This window comes from Pongo abelii, chromosome 8, assembly GCF_028885655.2.
Source record: "Pongo abelii isolate AG06213 chromosome 8, NHGRI_mPonAbe1-v2.0_pri, whole genome shotgun sequence".
NCBI classification, from domain to species: Eukaryota; Metazoa; Chordata; class Mammalia; order Primates; family Hominidae; genus Pongo; species Pongo abelii.
Genome location: NC_071993.2, coordinates 24,673,926 through 24,690,461, shown reverse-complemented (window position 1 = coordinate 24,690,461; position 16,536 = coordinate 24,673,926). Strand labels below are relative to the sequence as shown.

At 45.3% G+C, this 16,536-nt stretch overlaps 1 protein-coding gene across 22 annotated transcripts in view; it reads right to left on the bottom strand.

Moving 5' to 3' along the window:
• The window catches only part of KIAA1217 (KIAA1217 ortholog), a 380,568-nt gene that overhangs the window by 12,037 nt on the left and 351,995 nt on the right, over positions 1-16,536 (bottom strand). For 13 of the 22 annotated variants that reach the window (XM_054522069.2, XM_054522071.2, XM_054522074.2 and 10 more), the window contains 6 exons: positions 15,418-15,548; positions 13,551-13,698; positions 10,722-11,163; positions 7,410-7,593; positions 3,589-3,752; positions 2,344-2,511 (listed from right to left, as the gene is read on the bottom strand). In XM_054522069.2, the coding sequence (XP_054378044.1) occupies positions 2,344-2,511; positions 3,589-3,752; positions 7,410-7,593; positions 10,722-11,163; positions 13,551-13,698; positions 15,418-15,548 (1,237 nt within the window). The remainder of the gene's footprint in view (positions 1-2,343; positions 2,512-3,588; positions 3,753-7,409; positions 7,594-10,721; positions 11,164-13,550; positions 13,699-15,417; positions 15,549-16,536) is intronic. The other 9 variants (XM_054522067.2, XM_054522073.2, XM_054522083.2 and 6 more) reach the window with 2 other exon arrangements.

Genomic DNA, 16,536 nt, shown 5'->3' with positions numbered 1-16,536 from the left:
GTTTTAGTAGAGACGGGGTTTCACCATGTTGGCCAGGCTGGTCTCAAACTGCTGACCTTAAGCAATCTGCCCACCTCAGCCTCCCAAACTGCTGGGATTGCAGGTATGAGCCACTGTGCCTGGCGAAAGACCACTTATTTAAATGAATCAGCCTAAATAATTGCCTAGTGTTTTCTTTATGTCAAATGTTGTCGTTTGGAGATATCTCTGCCGGCAGAAAGAATAATGCATGTCCTCCTTCAGTAAACATTCCAACACTGGTCCTAAAATCTGAAGGTGGCTGATGAGGGACTTTCTCTGGCCTTTTCTTCCACGACTGTTTGCTCCCCTGTCTCTGCTGTACCTGGCCTCCTTGCTGTTCCTTAGTCACACCAGTCCTAGCTTGCCCCAGATGTGTTTGGTTTATCCGCTTACTTAGAAAGCTGCTTACAAATGCCAACTGCCATCTCCTTTGAGCTATTAGACCCTCGATTTCAGAGCCTGTGTTTTCTTCTGATGCCTGGAGATGTGGAGCACAGAAAGTGGTTCCACAACTGTCCTTAGAAGGGGCCACAGCTGCTCCTTGTCCTGCCTTGAGAAGGTACAGAAACAAGAGAATCATGGCCACTGGCCATTGACTGAGTTGCGGATTTAGCAGGCTGGGTTTCTATCCCAGCCAGAGGGCTAACAGGGTTTGGTTAAGGTTAGAGCACTTCATTCACCACGCTTTTTTTTTTTTGAGACAGAGTTTCACTCTTGTCACCCAGGCTGAAGTGCAGTGGTGTGATCCTGGCTCACTGCAACCTCCACCTCCCGGGTTCAAGTGATTCTCCTGTCTCAGCCTCCCAAGTAGCTGGGATTACAGGTGCCCACCACCATGCCCAGCTAATTTTTGTAGTTTTTAATAGAGAGGGGGTTTCGTTATGTTGGCCAGGTTGGTCTCGAACTCCTGACCTCAGGTGATCTGCCCGCCTCGGCCTCCCAAAGTGCTGGGATTACAGACATGAGCCACTACGCCTGGCCACCACTCTTATTATGTAACCACCAAGAATATGACATGAAGCCAGATATGCCAATGTCTGTACAGTGGTCAAAGAGGGCATCAAATATTTAGACTTCAATGGAGAAAAGTGTCCCTCAGTGGTGGGCTGTAAGTGGCTGCAACAAATTTAGTTTTCTTTTAGAGAGGTGTAAAAAATTATCCACAAACCTGAAAGATACCAGCTTTATAAATCTGTAGTTCCTATGAAAACAATTATCCAAGCCTTCTAAAAACCTGCAAATAGTCTGATTGGTTGCGGGGATGTCCCAGGCTAGTCTGTGAGTTTTAGCGAAGCATGAAAGGGCTCACATATGTGACAAATCAACCAGCAGTTCTGTTTTCCCTGCAAAATCCAGGCAGCTCAATTTTGGCCGTTATTACCATGGAAACCAGAGTAGAACAAGTGCAGTGAAAACAATGTGGATTGAAAGTTCTCCCTACTCCAAAGAAAAAAGGAAAATTTATGGGTTGGCACAAAGCCATTGGTACGTCGGTAAAAAGCTAACATATTTTTGAGCCCCAAGGTGCTGGTGTTCCAACTATCTGATTGACAGAAAAATCCTATAACAAGCATGAGGCAAATGAAATACTCTACACAAAGTTTGTTCTAGGAATTGTGTACATGGTCTCAGGACATAGACCTGGGGTAGAATCACATCCGTGATGGGAATGTGGGATCAGTTTTGGGTACAGCCTTGGCACGCCATCCTTCATCCTGTGAGTGGACTATGTCATAGTTAAAAAATAAATATCTAAAACTAATACAGTATCATTTCTCAAATAGACAAAGGAAAATAGAAAACAAAATAATTCAGCTTTTCAGAATATCTGAAAAGATGACATTGATATTGAACAGGGACCTGGTATGGACCACAGGAGGCCAGTCACTGGCCTTGAGTCCACGATCCAAGGTCAGTGGCTCTAAGTGGTAAAGCCAAGGAACGGGAACCCACCTAATGTGTGCTTCAGTCTGTCCTTATCAAGACAGGACAATGGCTGGTATTTCTAGTCCTTATCTCACTTGCTTTTGAAATGAAGCAGAGTCTCTTAAGATGGAAAGAAAGGAAAGTCAGTCCTACAGCCAGAGTTAGGAAAGCGTGAGTTGTTTTGTGAAATGGTCATTCCTTGCACATCTTATAGGCATCCTGAGAGCCTTGTTCAGCGCCATCTTGGAAAGCAAATGCCAAGGCCAGAAGACACAGCTTCTATGGTCCCGGTCCATGCACTTCTCTGGCCCTCTTGCTAACAAATCTGTGAGTGCCATGGCTGGAGAGACCCAGGCGGGAGGCAAGGAGCCAATGTCAGTCACCTCATCCACATACCTGGAGTTCTGCCATTATTTTGTCTCCTTCTTCTTCTTCTTCCTCCTCATCCTTTGAGGAGGAGGTGGTGACAGGGGGTGGGGATGGGGTCCAGGCTGAAGCAGGCTCCTCTGCTGGACATTTTGTGGCTCTGGTCTGTGGGCTTGGTCCAGCATCTTCACTGCTTGCCTGTGGGAGATTGAAACCACAGATAGTGGTTTAACATCTAGGTGCTAGCAAAAAAGAGACAGATCGCATGGTCCCTCACTGCCTAGAACACTTGCTTCCTAGATTTTAGCTGAGAAAATAGCTGAAAGGCTATTTTATTCCTTTGCATTTAGTTTGTGTTTGTGTTTGCGTAAGTTGTCATTTTGGTGAATGGATTAAATAATTATAAGATAATTGGAACTGCTCAACATTCAGTGTCTTTGATATGGTTTGGCTGTGACCCCACCCAAATCTCATCTTGAATTGTAGCTCCCATAATTCCCACATGTCATTGGAGGGATCAGGTGGGAGGTAATTGAATCATGGGGACAGGTCTTTCCCGTGCTGTTCTCGAGGTGGTGAATAAGTCTCACGAGATCTGACGGTTTTATAAATGGGAGTTCCCCTGCACAATCTCTTTCTTGCCTGCCGCCATGTGAGAAGTCCCTTTGCTCTTCCTTCATCTTCTGCCATAATTGTGAGGCCTCCCCAGCCACATGGAACTGTGAGTCTATTAAACCTCTTTCCTTTATAAATCACTCAGTCTCAGGCATGTCTCTATCAGCACCCTGAGAACAGACTAATACAGTCCTCATGAAAGGCCCTCCCATACTCCATCTCTTTGGAAATTGTGTTTTACATTTAACATGAAAGCTAACACTTGGTTAGTTAAGTGGAATCTAAAGCTCATTGAACATCTTTCTGTATAGACTCCCACAACGGTGTCAGCTCACCTCAGTTATCTTTGGAAGATAATCTTTCTTTTGCTTCCCCCTCCTAACCTCATTTTCAATCTTATGATGCCCACATGGGAAATAGCTTGTGATTTGCATTTCACATTGTTGCAGCTAAAAGTCAAATAAGGATAAAACTCATGGTCTGGGTCTAGTCCAATCATACTGGCTGCCATTGTTCCATCTGTGCTGCTTCTTGGAGATCTTGTATGGTCGAGTCACTACTTCTCTGCCTCACTACTTTTTATGTTCCAACAGAGAGAACCTTGTCTAAGGGTATCATCTGAACCCAGAGGCCAGTTTACCAGGGCTTAGCCTATCAGACCTTAGCGGTGATGTTCTCCTTTCTGCCGGTGTAGACCACATCGCCTGACCTCGTGGTGGTGAGTCCCGATCCTGGCAGGTAGCTTCGACGAGGAGGTGGCGGAGGAGGAGGGGGCGACTTTCCCCCCAGCTTTTCCAAGTCCTGTTCTGAATTTGGAGAATCTTCTGGAAAACAGTGCACCATTACAAGAATAATCTTTTTTCAAGAAAACATCCAGAAAGTCTGGTATATTGCCACAAACTCAATGCAATCGGATTTAAAAATTTTCTATTCTCTCCATAGAGCAAGGATTAAGTGTATAGACCCTGAAAAGCGACTGGATTTAAATCCTAAAAAGACCCTGCACAAGTTACTAAACCTCTCTCGGTCTCAGTTTTCTCCTCTGTTAAATGGGTATTATAATATACTTTCCTTTGAGGTGTCCTAAGGATTGAATGACTTATACGCTGAGCTTGGCTTAGTGTAATGCTATTTAAAGTATTACCTATTATTATTAAATTACATTCTTGTTATGAAAAAAGCTGAGTATTACTTGGATAGATAAAAAAAAAAAAAAAAAAAAAAAAATTGAAGCCCAAAGGCAAATCCATAGCCCCCTGCTTGGCCTCCAAAGACTTCATCCCTCAGTCTGAAAAAATAGCACCAGCAAGAGGGGTTTCTGCTGAAGGTCAATGTCAGAGTAGAATCTGGCCTGGAGGGCCAGAGAAAAAATGGGATGCAAATGAGAACAAAGAACAAAGTTGGAGAGGAAGTGGATTTGATTTTTTTAATTAAACAAATTTTTTAATTTGTTTTATTTTGTAGATAGGGTCTCACTGTCACCTACTCTGGAATGCAGTGGTGTGATCAAGGCTCACTGAGGCCTCAGCCTCCTGGGCTCAGGTGATCCTCCCACCTTAGCCTCCCTAGTAGCTGGCATTACAGGTGTGTGTCACAACACCTGGCTAATTTCTTTTCTTTTCTTTTTTTTTTTTTTACAGGCGAGGTTTTTGCCATGTTGCGCAGGCTGGTCTTGAACTCCTGGGATCAAGCAATCTGTCTGCCTCAGCCTCCCAAAGTGCTGGGATTACAGGTGTGAGCCATTGCACCAGGCCTTTTTTGTTTTATTTTTGAGACAGGGTATTGCTCTTTCACTCAGGCTGAAGTGCAGTGGCGCCATCACGGCTCACCTCAGCCTCAAACTCCTGGGCTCAAGCAATCTTCCTGCCTCAGCCCAGAGTAGCTGGAACTGCAGGTGTGTGCCACCATGCCCAGCTGATTTTTTAATTTATGTAAAGAAGGGGTCTCACTATGCTGCCCAGGCTGCTCTTGAAGTCCTGGCTTCAAGTGATTCATCCCGTGTTGGCCTCCAAAAGCACTGGGATTATAGGCATGAGCCACCACGCCAGCCTTTATCAATTTTTGATCACTATCCATTCCTCCATTATCCAAGTAGTCAGAAAATTCACATAAGGGGAAATACAAATGGTATTTAAAACTCTACACTTAGAAATCTGCCTCCTTAATAAACAAAAATACTACCTTTACACATCTCTGGTAGCCTGTCCATCACTGGACTGTTTCTGAGACCAGGTCAGAGATGCATTAAAAAAGAAAAAACAAGGACATTTTAACTAAGTCAAAATACCTTGGGGAGTAATTTTAGAAGTGATTTATGCAAATTAAAAAAATCAGATAGAATCAAGAGCCAAAATGAGGTAAGTGAACAAAATGTCATATGTTTTTGTTGTTCAATCATGAGAAGGAACAGTTATGAGACCTATATAAAACATCAAAGGACTCTATGACAAAATTAATAATGGGGCAGAGAGAGAATTAGGCAAGATAAAAATGTGATGAATTGGCTGGTGACTCAGGCCTGAAATCCCAGTACTTTGGGAGACCGAGGCGGGTGGATCACCTGAGGCCAGGAGTTCGAGATCAGCCCGGCCAACATGGTGAAACCCCGTCTCTACTAAAAATACAAAAATTAGCTAGGTGTGGTGGTGGGTGCCTGTAACACTAGCTATTTGGGAGGCTGAGGGAGGAGAATTGCTTGAACCCAGGAGGTGGAGGTTGCAGGGAGCCAAGATCATGCCACTGAACTCCAGCCTGAGTGACAGAGCGAGACTCAGTCTCAAAAAAAAAGTGATGAGCTAGGGCATTTTCTCCATCAGAAATTCTCCATGGGGACTATGGGAGGAAAGTCACTTTGTGTGAGAAGAGCCACCCCGCCCAGGACCCTAGACAGACCTGACACAGCTGGATGGTGGGGAAAAGCATAAGAAAAGCCTCTTAGCACAGACTGAGGGGGAGGGCTGCAGTGAGTGGAGCTTTAGGGGATGAAATGGATGAAAACTGGGGAGGAGACAAGTGCAGTTGGTCCTCTGCCTCCATGGGTTCCACATCTGTGGATTCAACCAACTGCAGATGGAAAAAAAAATTTTTATATATATATATATATATATAAATTCCCTCCACATTCCAAAAAATAAAACTTGAATTTGCCTTGCGCCAAGAACTATATTGAATCCACACAAATGAAGTAATAGGCAGGCACTGTATTGGGTATCATAAGTAATGCAGAGATGATTTAAAGTATATGGAGGCAGGCAGCGGAGTCGTGCAGCTGAAGTGTTCTGGCCCCATAAAGTATATGGGAGGATGTGAGTAGGTTACATGCAAATGCCATGCCATTTTACACCAGGAACTGGAATGTCCTCAGATTTTGGTATCCGATGGGAATCCTGGAACTAATCTCCCATGGATACCAAGGGATGACTATATGGTGGTTATAAATGGAATCCACTTTAATGTTTCGCGACATGCCAGTCAAGATGGGGATTCCTTTCCAAATTAATTTTAGTTGCTGGATAAGGCACTTTGGAATGTGATACTGCGGAGACGTTAGGCTGCAAGTAAAATAACATCCGGGTTCATAATTTTAAGATCAGAATAAGACGCATGGCTTGTAACTGACAGGATAGTTAATAGGTTGAGATTCTTAGAAGTTATATTATTATTGACATGTTGGCATTTAACTTCCATAGTTGAGTTGGTTAAATACATATTCTAATAATTTTGATTAAAAAATGCAATTTTGCCTTATGATCTAATGTCCCCTGGGAGCTCATAAAAGCTACCATTTTCTTTCTGAAAGCATACAAAAAGCTCTTGTCTTAAATACAGTCCTAATATTTTCCCAGTTCGTGCTGTGAAGTGTCATAAATGCATAGAAAATGCAAACACTAGGAATTTAAATTTTCCTTTATTGCCCATTATTCTAGAATCCTAACACAGAACCCAGCTTCTCTACTGTGGTTAGCATAAAATAATAGTAGTGAAATCAAGTGTGGCTCAAGCCTGTAATTCTAGCTACCCTGGAAGCTGAGGCGGGAGGATCGCTTGAGGCCAGAAGTTCGAGACCAGCCAAGGCAACAGAGGAAGAAACCTGTCTCTAAAAAAATAAAAAAAAATTAGACATGTGCGGTGGTGTGCACATCTATAGCCCTAGCTACTTCTTGGGAGGCTGAGGTGGGAGGATTGCTTGAGCCCAGTAGTTGGAGGTTATAGTGAGCTATGATCATACCACTACACTCCAGCCTGGGTGGCAGAGCAAGACCCCATTTCAGAAAAAAAAAAAAAAAAAAAAAAAAAGAGAGAGAGAGATAGTAAAGATCTAAGGAACACCAGAGGATTTGCTCTTCCAGGTTTTACATTTTGCAAGATTTGTAAGAACTGAGACATTGGTTCTGTTGATGAGTATGTGCCGTCGTGGATGGCACCGTATTTGCCCAAAGCCATGTACCTCCATATGTTCCTGCTGTAGGACCGGACCTTACCTGAAAGTTCCACCTTGTCCACTGGGGCATCTCCCCTTGGCAGTGGGCCTGCGGCTGGTGGCATCTCCAGATTTGGTATAGACTTCATGATATTGGCCTGAGCTTCTTCTAGGAGCTTCTCAAACTCTTTCCCATTATAGTGGTCCAGATTTTGCCTTTTTTCCTCCCATTTCTTTTCTGCTTTCTGGAGGAATACAGCAGGTAAGGAAAGTTACATGGACACATAGAGGAGAGCAACAGACACTGGGGCCTCTCAGAGGGTGGAGGGTGGGAGGAGGGAGAGAATCAGGAAAAATAACTAATGGGTACTGGGCTTAAGACCTGGGTGATGAAATAATCTGCACAATGAACCCGCATGACACGTTTACTTACGTAACAAACCTGCACTTATACCCCTGAACTTAAAATAAGATGCTTTTAAAAGTATTTTTTCTGCTACCAAGATGTATTTTTTTAGAGGCAGGGTCTCAATCTGTCATCCAAGCTGTAATGCAGTGGTGTCATTATAGATCACTGCAGCCTCCAACATCTGGGCTTAAGCAATCCTCCTGCCTCAGCCTCCTGAATAACCAGGATTACACATGTGAGCCACCACACCTGGCTAATTTTTTTTTTTTTTTTTTTAAGTAGCAATGGGTTCTGTTATGTTGCCCAGGCTGGTCTTAAACAACTTGCCTCAAGGAATCCTTCTGCCTTGAGTGAGACATGAGTCTCACTCAATTAAAAAAAAAATTAGGCTGGGCGTGGTGGCTCATGCCTATAATCGAAAGTGCTGGTATTACAGGCATGAGCCACCATGCCCGGCCTAAAATTTTTTTAAATTGAGTTTTCATTGTAGAAGAGACGTCCAAGCAAACAAACAAAACCCACAACTCTAAGAACAAAAATCCTGAGTCTTAGTACCACTTCTATCAAAGAATTGCTATATGCCCTCTGGGTCACATTGTCTTACTTATAAAATGAGGGAGGAGGTATTATTTAGATGACCTGTAAGCTCCTTTAAGTTCCACAACAGAGAGTTATACATAAAATGCATTTTAAAACATCTGTGCACTTTTTAAAAGAACATTTTCCTGTGACTTTTGAACCAGCACATTAATAATTTCAAGAGGGCAGAGTGGAAATTCACACCAAGATTAGTGGAACCCCATAACCTAAGAATTGGCAAAGATCATTGAATCAACATATGGGAACTTTGAGGTCCAGCGAGATGAAGAATTTGCCCAAGTTTCATTACATATAAATGATAGCCATCACCTCCACCATTCTAACCCTTTTTTATTTTTTCTTCCTAGCATTTATTACCACCTGGCATATACTTTTTTTCTGTCTCTTCCTACAAGTAGGTAAGTTTCTTGAGGGCAGAGACTTTGTCTCTTCTGTTCACTGGCTTTCCCCCGAGCCTACGAGGGCCTGTAGCATAGCAGGCTCAGTAATCTCTGTTGAATGAATAAAGCTCACCCCATTTGTCAGTGGCAGAGCTGGCAGAAAAACTCAGGCCTCCATACCTGTGGATCAGGGCATTTTCAGAGATGACTCGTGTCTCCTCTCAAAGTGTAAAATACACACATCACAATGATAATTATGCCCACTAGGTTCTCAATAGAGACTTGTTAAATAAGAGTGCCATCATATTGACATCCTTTAAATGTTGAGATGTTTAAAGTGGCAAGATGTCTTAAGTGACGGATCTGCCAATTCTCAGGAGGAAATGTCTTTTCCTCCCCTGCCCTACTAGGTACTGGGAATAGAATCACACTCCGTCAATCACATTTCCATACCCTTGTGATATGCATTTTTAAAATAGCTGGCTCTTATTAGGGGCAAGCCAGGGCCCTTGCGACACAGAGAAACCACCTAGCGTTCAGAGGCCCCGAGGCCGTGACTGTGGCTGTGGCAGTTTTGCCAGGTCGGTCGTCTCAATATACCCAACCTGAGCTCTCCACTGGTGACTTTCAGTAGAGGCAGGAGGGTTAGGACAAGATTGTTGGGTGATAAAGCAAATGAGTGGAGGAAAAGTTATGAGGCAAGAAGAGAAAGAGAAGTAGAAAAGACAAATGTGTTATCGGAGCACTGGTACCAGCCCTTGATAAAAAGAATATTTAAAAACATAATATGTCATTTGATCTTATGATTTTTAAGACAGGGTCTCACTCTCTCGCCCAGGCTAGAGTGCAGTGGTGTGATCTTGGCTCACTGAAGCCTTGACCTCCCTGGGCCTAGGTGATCCACCCACCTCAACCCCCTGAGTAGCTGGGGCTACAGGCACGCCCCACCATGTCCAGCTAATTTTTGTTTATTTTTTTTTTGGTAGAGTTGGGATTTTGCCATGTTGCCCAGGCTGGTCTTGCACTCGTGTTCCAGCGATCCACCCACCTTGGCCTCCCAAAGTGCTGGTATTACAGGCGTGAGCCACCACACATGGCCTCATGTCATTTTATCTTAAGACCTAGTTTTCTCTTTTCATTCTGACTGCTCTACCGTTCATTCTTAGATGACTATAGTAACTTCTCATCCAGCTCTCTTAATTCTAGATCCACCACCTCAATCAATTCTGTATGTTGTTTCTAGATTAATTTCCAGAGGATGCCATTTAAAAAAAATCACGGATTAAAGCTGCAGCATTTCTCTGATACCTTCCAAATAAACTCCAAACATCATGGACTATTTTTCAAGCTCTCAAGTCACTTTCCAGCCCATTTCCCCAGTCTTAAGTCCTCGTTCTTGTTCCACTTAGACAGGCTTAATCATGGTCCCAGACTTTGATCCAGCATTTTAGTATCCTAGGATGCCCTCACCACCCTCCCCTGCTAACCAGGTTCCACTTATCATCTAGATGAGTGGCAGACCCTCCCCAGTCTGCTTTCACCTCAGTGGAGTGCTTGAAGCCGGTTCGTCCTGGCCCAGGAGAGCTGATTGTCACATTTCTCCCAAGTTCAGCAGCAGTGGTGTCATGTCATAACTTGAAATCAGCCATGGTTGCCATATTTACACCATGGAACCTGGCAAATGCCACACATAGATCTGCACGCCCCCCTGCCCCGCCACCACAACTGCTACCAGGGAGCTGGTTGTTAAACATTTACCAGCACACCGCTGTCTCACCTGCCTACAGGCTAGGTGTCTCACCCTTCTCTGAAACCAGATGACCTATCTCTTAACCTGGCCACTGAATCCCGCGCATCCACTTCCAAAACTCTGTCTCTGATCCATACACAATTATGTCATCATCCAGCCTATAAATGCTTTAAGGGAAAGGTCCATGTATCAGACTCCTTTACAGGGTTATGAGAAACGGAAATAGGACTCTACCTCGATAGACACTGCCCTGTTCTTGGCACTCACACTGTGGATTTCTTCAATGAACAAGCTCTGCATGGCAGACCCATTCATGGGTATCTGTGGGGACTGCGGAGCCTGCGATGTCTGCAGAGTGGAGGTTGCTTCCTGGGGGACAGCTGGGGAGCTGGCCACGTGAGGCAAGTTCTGAGCAGGGTTCAGCAGGGCCACGGAGTGCTGGGAGGGCTGGATGACCACAGGGGAGCTCTGCGCGTGGTGAACCGTCATGCCGGACAAAGGCACCACTTCTGACTTCGCATCGCCAGGGGCACCTGTGCTGTGGAAGGGCTGGCCGGAGGTGTGGGCTGCCTCCTCCTGACTCTTCAGGACTTCTGCGGCCGTGGCCTTTTCCATAGCCATGTACTGTGCGGCTTGGGCTGCGTCCGTGCCTTTCAGGAGCCCATCAGTGACGTGTCTAGGAGAAACCATGCACAGCAGCATTAACCCTCATGTCACTTTCTCATGGTGGTGTACTTGCAGGCTATGTCATCCCAAAGCCAGGTGAGAGTCACACATCCCAAAGCTCGGAGTAGCCGCTTAGGGACATGTATGGACATATCCCTTTCTGCTGGCGGTTGCGCTCAGACCCTTGCAACTCCATCATTGTTTGAGGGGTTGGTAGAAGAAAATGAACCATGAGTCTAACAGCAGCCTCTCTAACTCCTCCACCCGATTCTGGCCTATGCAGCCCTCAAATATGCTTAGTTCTACGCCAGAAGTTTGCTTATTCCCTCCTCCTTTCACTGCCAAGCATCTTGGGCGGGCAGCCCACATTCTAATTCCTTCTGTTTGCTCTTCTGTATCTCAGCCTGTTGCTTACTGGCTTCCCCACCTGGATTCAACCAAGTCCTGCCACAAGGTACACAGTGACTCCAAATCTAACGTTCGTGTTTACTCCTCAACTTCCTCTGGTGTTTGGAGTCATTTGAAGCTCTATGTCCCTCCCCACCCATGACGTAGTGGAAAAGACAGGGTGTCTGGTGTCAGATCTGTGTTTGAATATCAGTTATTTCATGTTTTATATAACGTTGAGAACTTCGCCTCTTTAAGCCTCAGGTGCTTTTGCATAAAATGTAGTGATGAAGATGGGGATGACGATGGTGATGATAATGACTTCCTCAGGGCCTGTTGTCAGGACTAACATTAGCATTGTAAAGTTATGTGTGAGACAATGTCAAACATGGTACTTGACCTCTAATTTTTAGTTAGTCCCTCATCCCCTTTTTATTATATTGCTTTTTTTTCATTTGAAAAAAGACATTGCATTCTATAACTCTTCTGCTACTCAGTGCTCTTTCTTTTGCTGTTTTTTTTACCCCAATCCCTTAGATTCTTAAAGATCCCCAAGGATTTGTTCTCTCCTTTCCCTATCATTCTGCCTTAACCATCTCTTCCATTTTCTTTTCTTTTAAGAAATAGGGCCTTGCTCTGTTGCCCAGGCTGGAGTGCAGTGGCTCAATCATAGCCCACTGCAGCCTCAAACTCTTACGTTCAAGAGATTTTCCTGCCTCAGCCTCCTAAGTAGCTGGGACTACAGGTGTACACCACCCTTCCTGGCTAATTTTTAAAATAATTTTTTGTAGAGATGGGGTCTTGCTCTGTCACCCAGGCTGGAGTGCAGTGGTGTGATCATAGCTCATTGCAGCCTTGAACTCCTGGGCTCAAGTGATCCTCCCATCTCAGCCTCCTGAGTAGCTGGGATTATAAGCACGTGCCACTGCACCCAGTGATCTTTCCCATTTTCAATAATCATCTCCATGAAGGTGACTTCATGCTCTGTCTCCCAGGCTGGAGTGCAGTGGCACAACCTCGGCTCACTGTAGCCTCCACCTCCTGGGTTCAAGTAATTCTCCTCCCTCAACCTCCCAAGCAGCTGGGATTATAGGCACGCCACTGCCTGTAATTCCTATGGGAATTCACTATGTTGGCCAGGCTGGTCTCGAACTCCTGACCTCAAGTGATCCGCCCACCTCGGCCCCCAAAGTGCAGGGATGACAGGTGTGAGCCACTGTGCCTGGCCAGTGAAGGTACTTTTGGCAACACAAATTTTGCATGCATACGTGTTTTCAGTGAGTGTGGAGTTCTGGAATTTTCTTTTCAGTGAAATTCCTGAATTTCTTTTGGTCTTTACTCCACTGGACCTCTTTGATGAGCACGTTTACCTTTAGTAAGGGAGCCTGGCCCAGGCCACTCAAAAGGCTTTGTTTCTCTTTTCTAGGCGGGACCAACAGTCTCACAGATACTCCTTCAGGAGGTCATTTAAGAAAGACTGTTTACTTCTATTACATTTCTTTGAACTGAATTCATCTATGCCCCTGAAGTGAAGGAGGCTAATAAACTATTTCAATCAATTTTTCAACTTCAAAATGTTATTTTAAAAGCCCACCTTCCGATGATTTTTTAAAAAGAAATGGAGTCTTTTCTCTGTTGCCCAGGCTGGAGTGCAGTGGCTCAGTCATAGCTCACTGCAGCCTCATACTCCTGGGCTCAAGGGATCCTTCTGCCTCTACCTCCTGAGTGGCCACCACACCTGGCCTTTCAGATGATTTTAAAACAATGTTTACTGTGTCTATTAATTTTAAACCCTAGGATGGGCTCCACCTAGCAATCCTGTGTTGAAGAATTAGAACCTCAAGCCATGTTGCAATAAAAGTTCAAGGGTGAGAAGGACTTGGGGCTTTTCCTCAGGACACTGGATACGTCCTGGGAGCATGGTGGAAGCCTGAAGTCCCAAACCTCCACTCTCGCTCTCCCAGTGCACCCCTCCGCAGGCCACCCCCAGCACAATCAGGGCCCGGTCACCTCCGCAGCATGGTCAGGACGTCTGTCATGCTGCGCACACGCTTCAGGAGACTGTCCAGCTTGTGTGGCTCCTCCTTCAGAAACCGCACGGCCTCCACTTCTATGCGCAGGATGGCCCGCATCTTGTTTTGTAAGGTTGGAAATTCTCCTGCAGGCCCAAAGCAGCAGGTGAATTGGAGGAGAAAAAGCCAGAACGACAACTCTCATCCCGCATTCCGATACTGGACAGAGAATTGCAGAGTTCACAAGCCACAGGGCGGCTGACACATCTTCAGGTGGCAGTGGGTTAAGAGCACAGAGGAGCATTGGAGAAACTCACCTTGGGCAAGGGTAAAGCTCCTCTAGGCCTGTTTCCTGTCTGTGTATTTGGGATAAAGCCAATTGACCATTAGGGTTATTATTATTACTTTTTAATTTGACTGATTGACAGAGTCTCACTCTGTCATCCAGGCTGGAGTGCAGTAGCATGATCAGAGCTCACTGTAGCCTCAAACACCTGGGCTCAAGCGATCCTCCTGCCTCAGCCTCCTAGCTAGCTGGGACTATTTAGGTGCTGCACACCACCATACCCAGCTAATTAAAATTTTTTTTCTTTTTTTGAGATGGAGTCTCGCTCTGTCACCCAGGCTGGAGTGCAGTGGCATGATCTTGGCTTACTGTAACCTCTGCCTCCTGAGTTCAAGTAATTCTCCTGCCTCAGCTGAGTAGCTGGGACTACAGGTTTGTGCCACCATGCCCAGCTAGTTTTTGTATTTTTAGTACAGACAGGGTTTTACTATGTTGGCTAGGCTGGTTTCGAACTCCTGATCTCAGGTGATCTGCCCGTCTCAGCCTCCCAAAGTGGCATGAGCCACTACGCCTGGCCAGAAAAAAAAAAAAACTTTTTTTTTTTTTTTTTAGAGATGGGGTTTTGTTATGTTTCCTAGGCTGGTCTTGAACTCCTGGCCTCAGGCAATTCTCCTGCCTTGGCCTCGAAAAGTGCTAGGATTGCAGGCGTGAGCCACCATGCCCGGTTACAGGTTTTTAATTTAATTTTTAATTTTTTGGTTTTTATTTATTTTTTTTTGGAGATAGGGTCTCACTCTGTCACCCAGGCTGCCAGGCTGGAGTGGGGTGGTGCAATGGTGGCTTACCATAGCCTTGACCTCACAGGCTCAAGGGATCCTACCACCTCAGCCTCCTAAGTAGCTGGTACCACAGGCATGCGCCACCACGCCTGGCTAATTTTTGTATATATATATATGTGTGTATATATATACACACATATATATACACACATATATATGTACACACATATATATACACATATATATGTACACACATATATATACGTATATATGTACACACATATATATATACGTATATATGTACACACTATATATACGTATATATGTGTACACATATATATATACGTATATACACACATATATATATACGTATATATGTACACACACACACACACACATATATATATATATATATATTTTTTTGGTAGAGATGTGGGTCTCTCTATATTGCCCAGGCTGGTCTTGAACTCCTGGGCTTAAGTGATCCTCCCACCTTGTGTTTTTAGTGGGTTTGGCACATGCATCCCGGTGCACTGTAAGAGCCTAGCAAATAGAAAGTGTTACTGGAATCATTTAGTGTGAAATCTTACAGCACCCACTCTAATACCAGCTCCAAGAAGAGGGGGATGTGCACCTACTTTGTGCTGTGGGGTATCCCAGGTGTCCAGAACAATGCCTGGCACATGTAGGTGTTTAATAAATACTTGCATACATGAATGAATCCTTCTCTGTGTGGCAGATTTTTAAACACCGCAGGAAAGACAGCTCAGACTCCTCCCCCCACCCAGCAGAAAGCTTACCTTTCAGGGTAGCTACAGCCTCTCCCACTTGACGCAGGAGGAAAGCCCCGTCTTCCACGTCTTTCAGAGTAACCAATCGGCTGGCTGCCGTGGAGTCCTTCTTCAAGTCTTCAACAAAGTCTTCCAACTCGCTGCGGGAGCAAGGACACCGGCACATAGAGCTGAACACGAGGCCTCACAGAAGAAGAGCGGGGGCCGAGTGCCCGTCTCAGCCTCCGATTTTGTGTAGAGCCCCAGCTCCTCCCCTCTGCCTTTCGTGTGGTGGTGTGGGGAGTGTGGGGACCAAGTGTCCGTCTCAGCCTCTGATTCTGTGTATCTGTATAGAGCCCCAGCCCCTCCTCTGCCTTTCGTGTGGTGCTGGTGGAGGGGGGTCGCTCATCTTTAACAGTGGCTGGGAACATTTTGCAGTGGTGTGAGGCAGGTACAAGGAGGGTTTTCCAGGGAATGTTCCACATTGGCCCAAGGGATGATTGTGCCTGGCTAACAGAGGACCCAGTCTTTATATTCAGTGATGCTGATGCCAGCAGAGGGACAGAGGGAGGGATAGGTGGGAGGGTGGGGTAGGAGAGAGAGGGAGAAAGAGAGAGAGAGAGAGAGAGGGAGACCGACCTGCGGTGCAGTAAAACAAGAAGCCCACATTGGTTAATATCAGGCTTTTCAACTTCCGCATTTGACATTTTGGGCTGCGTAATTCTTCGCTGTGGTGTGGGGAAACTACACGGTAGGATGTTTAGCAGCACCCCTGGCCTTCATCTACTGGTTGCCAGTAGCAACCTTGCCTACCCCAACTTGTGACAAACCAGAATGTCTCCAGACCCAGACATTGTCCAATGTCCCTGGGGAAGGGGGAGCAAAATTGCCCCTAAATGAGAACCTCTGGTTTATATTGATTGTCCCATCAACAAGGATGAACTCTTTCTTCTCCAAGGTACCAAGAGAAGAAATGATTGCAGAAAATAAAAATGACGACAGACGTGGTGTCTGTGGATAGAGGGGAATGCTAGCTCCAAGAGACGGAGATCGGAGACGAGGTCTCACCCTTGAGAAAACAACCACCTCCTTGGGCACGTTACTAACCCCATCCTAAACACCTGCGAAGAGAAAAATCTCTCTTAAGGA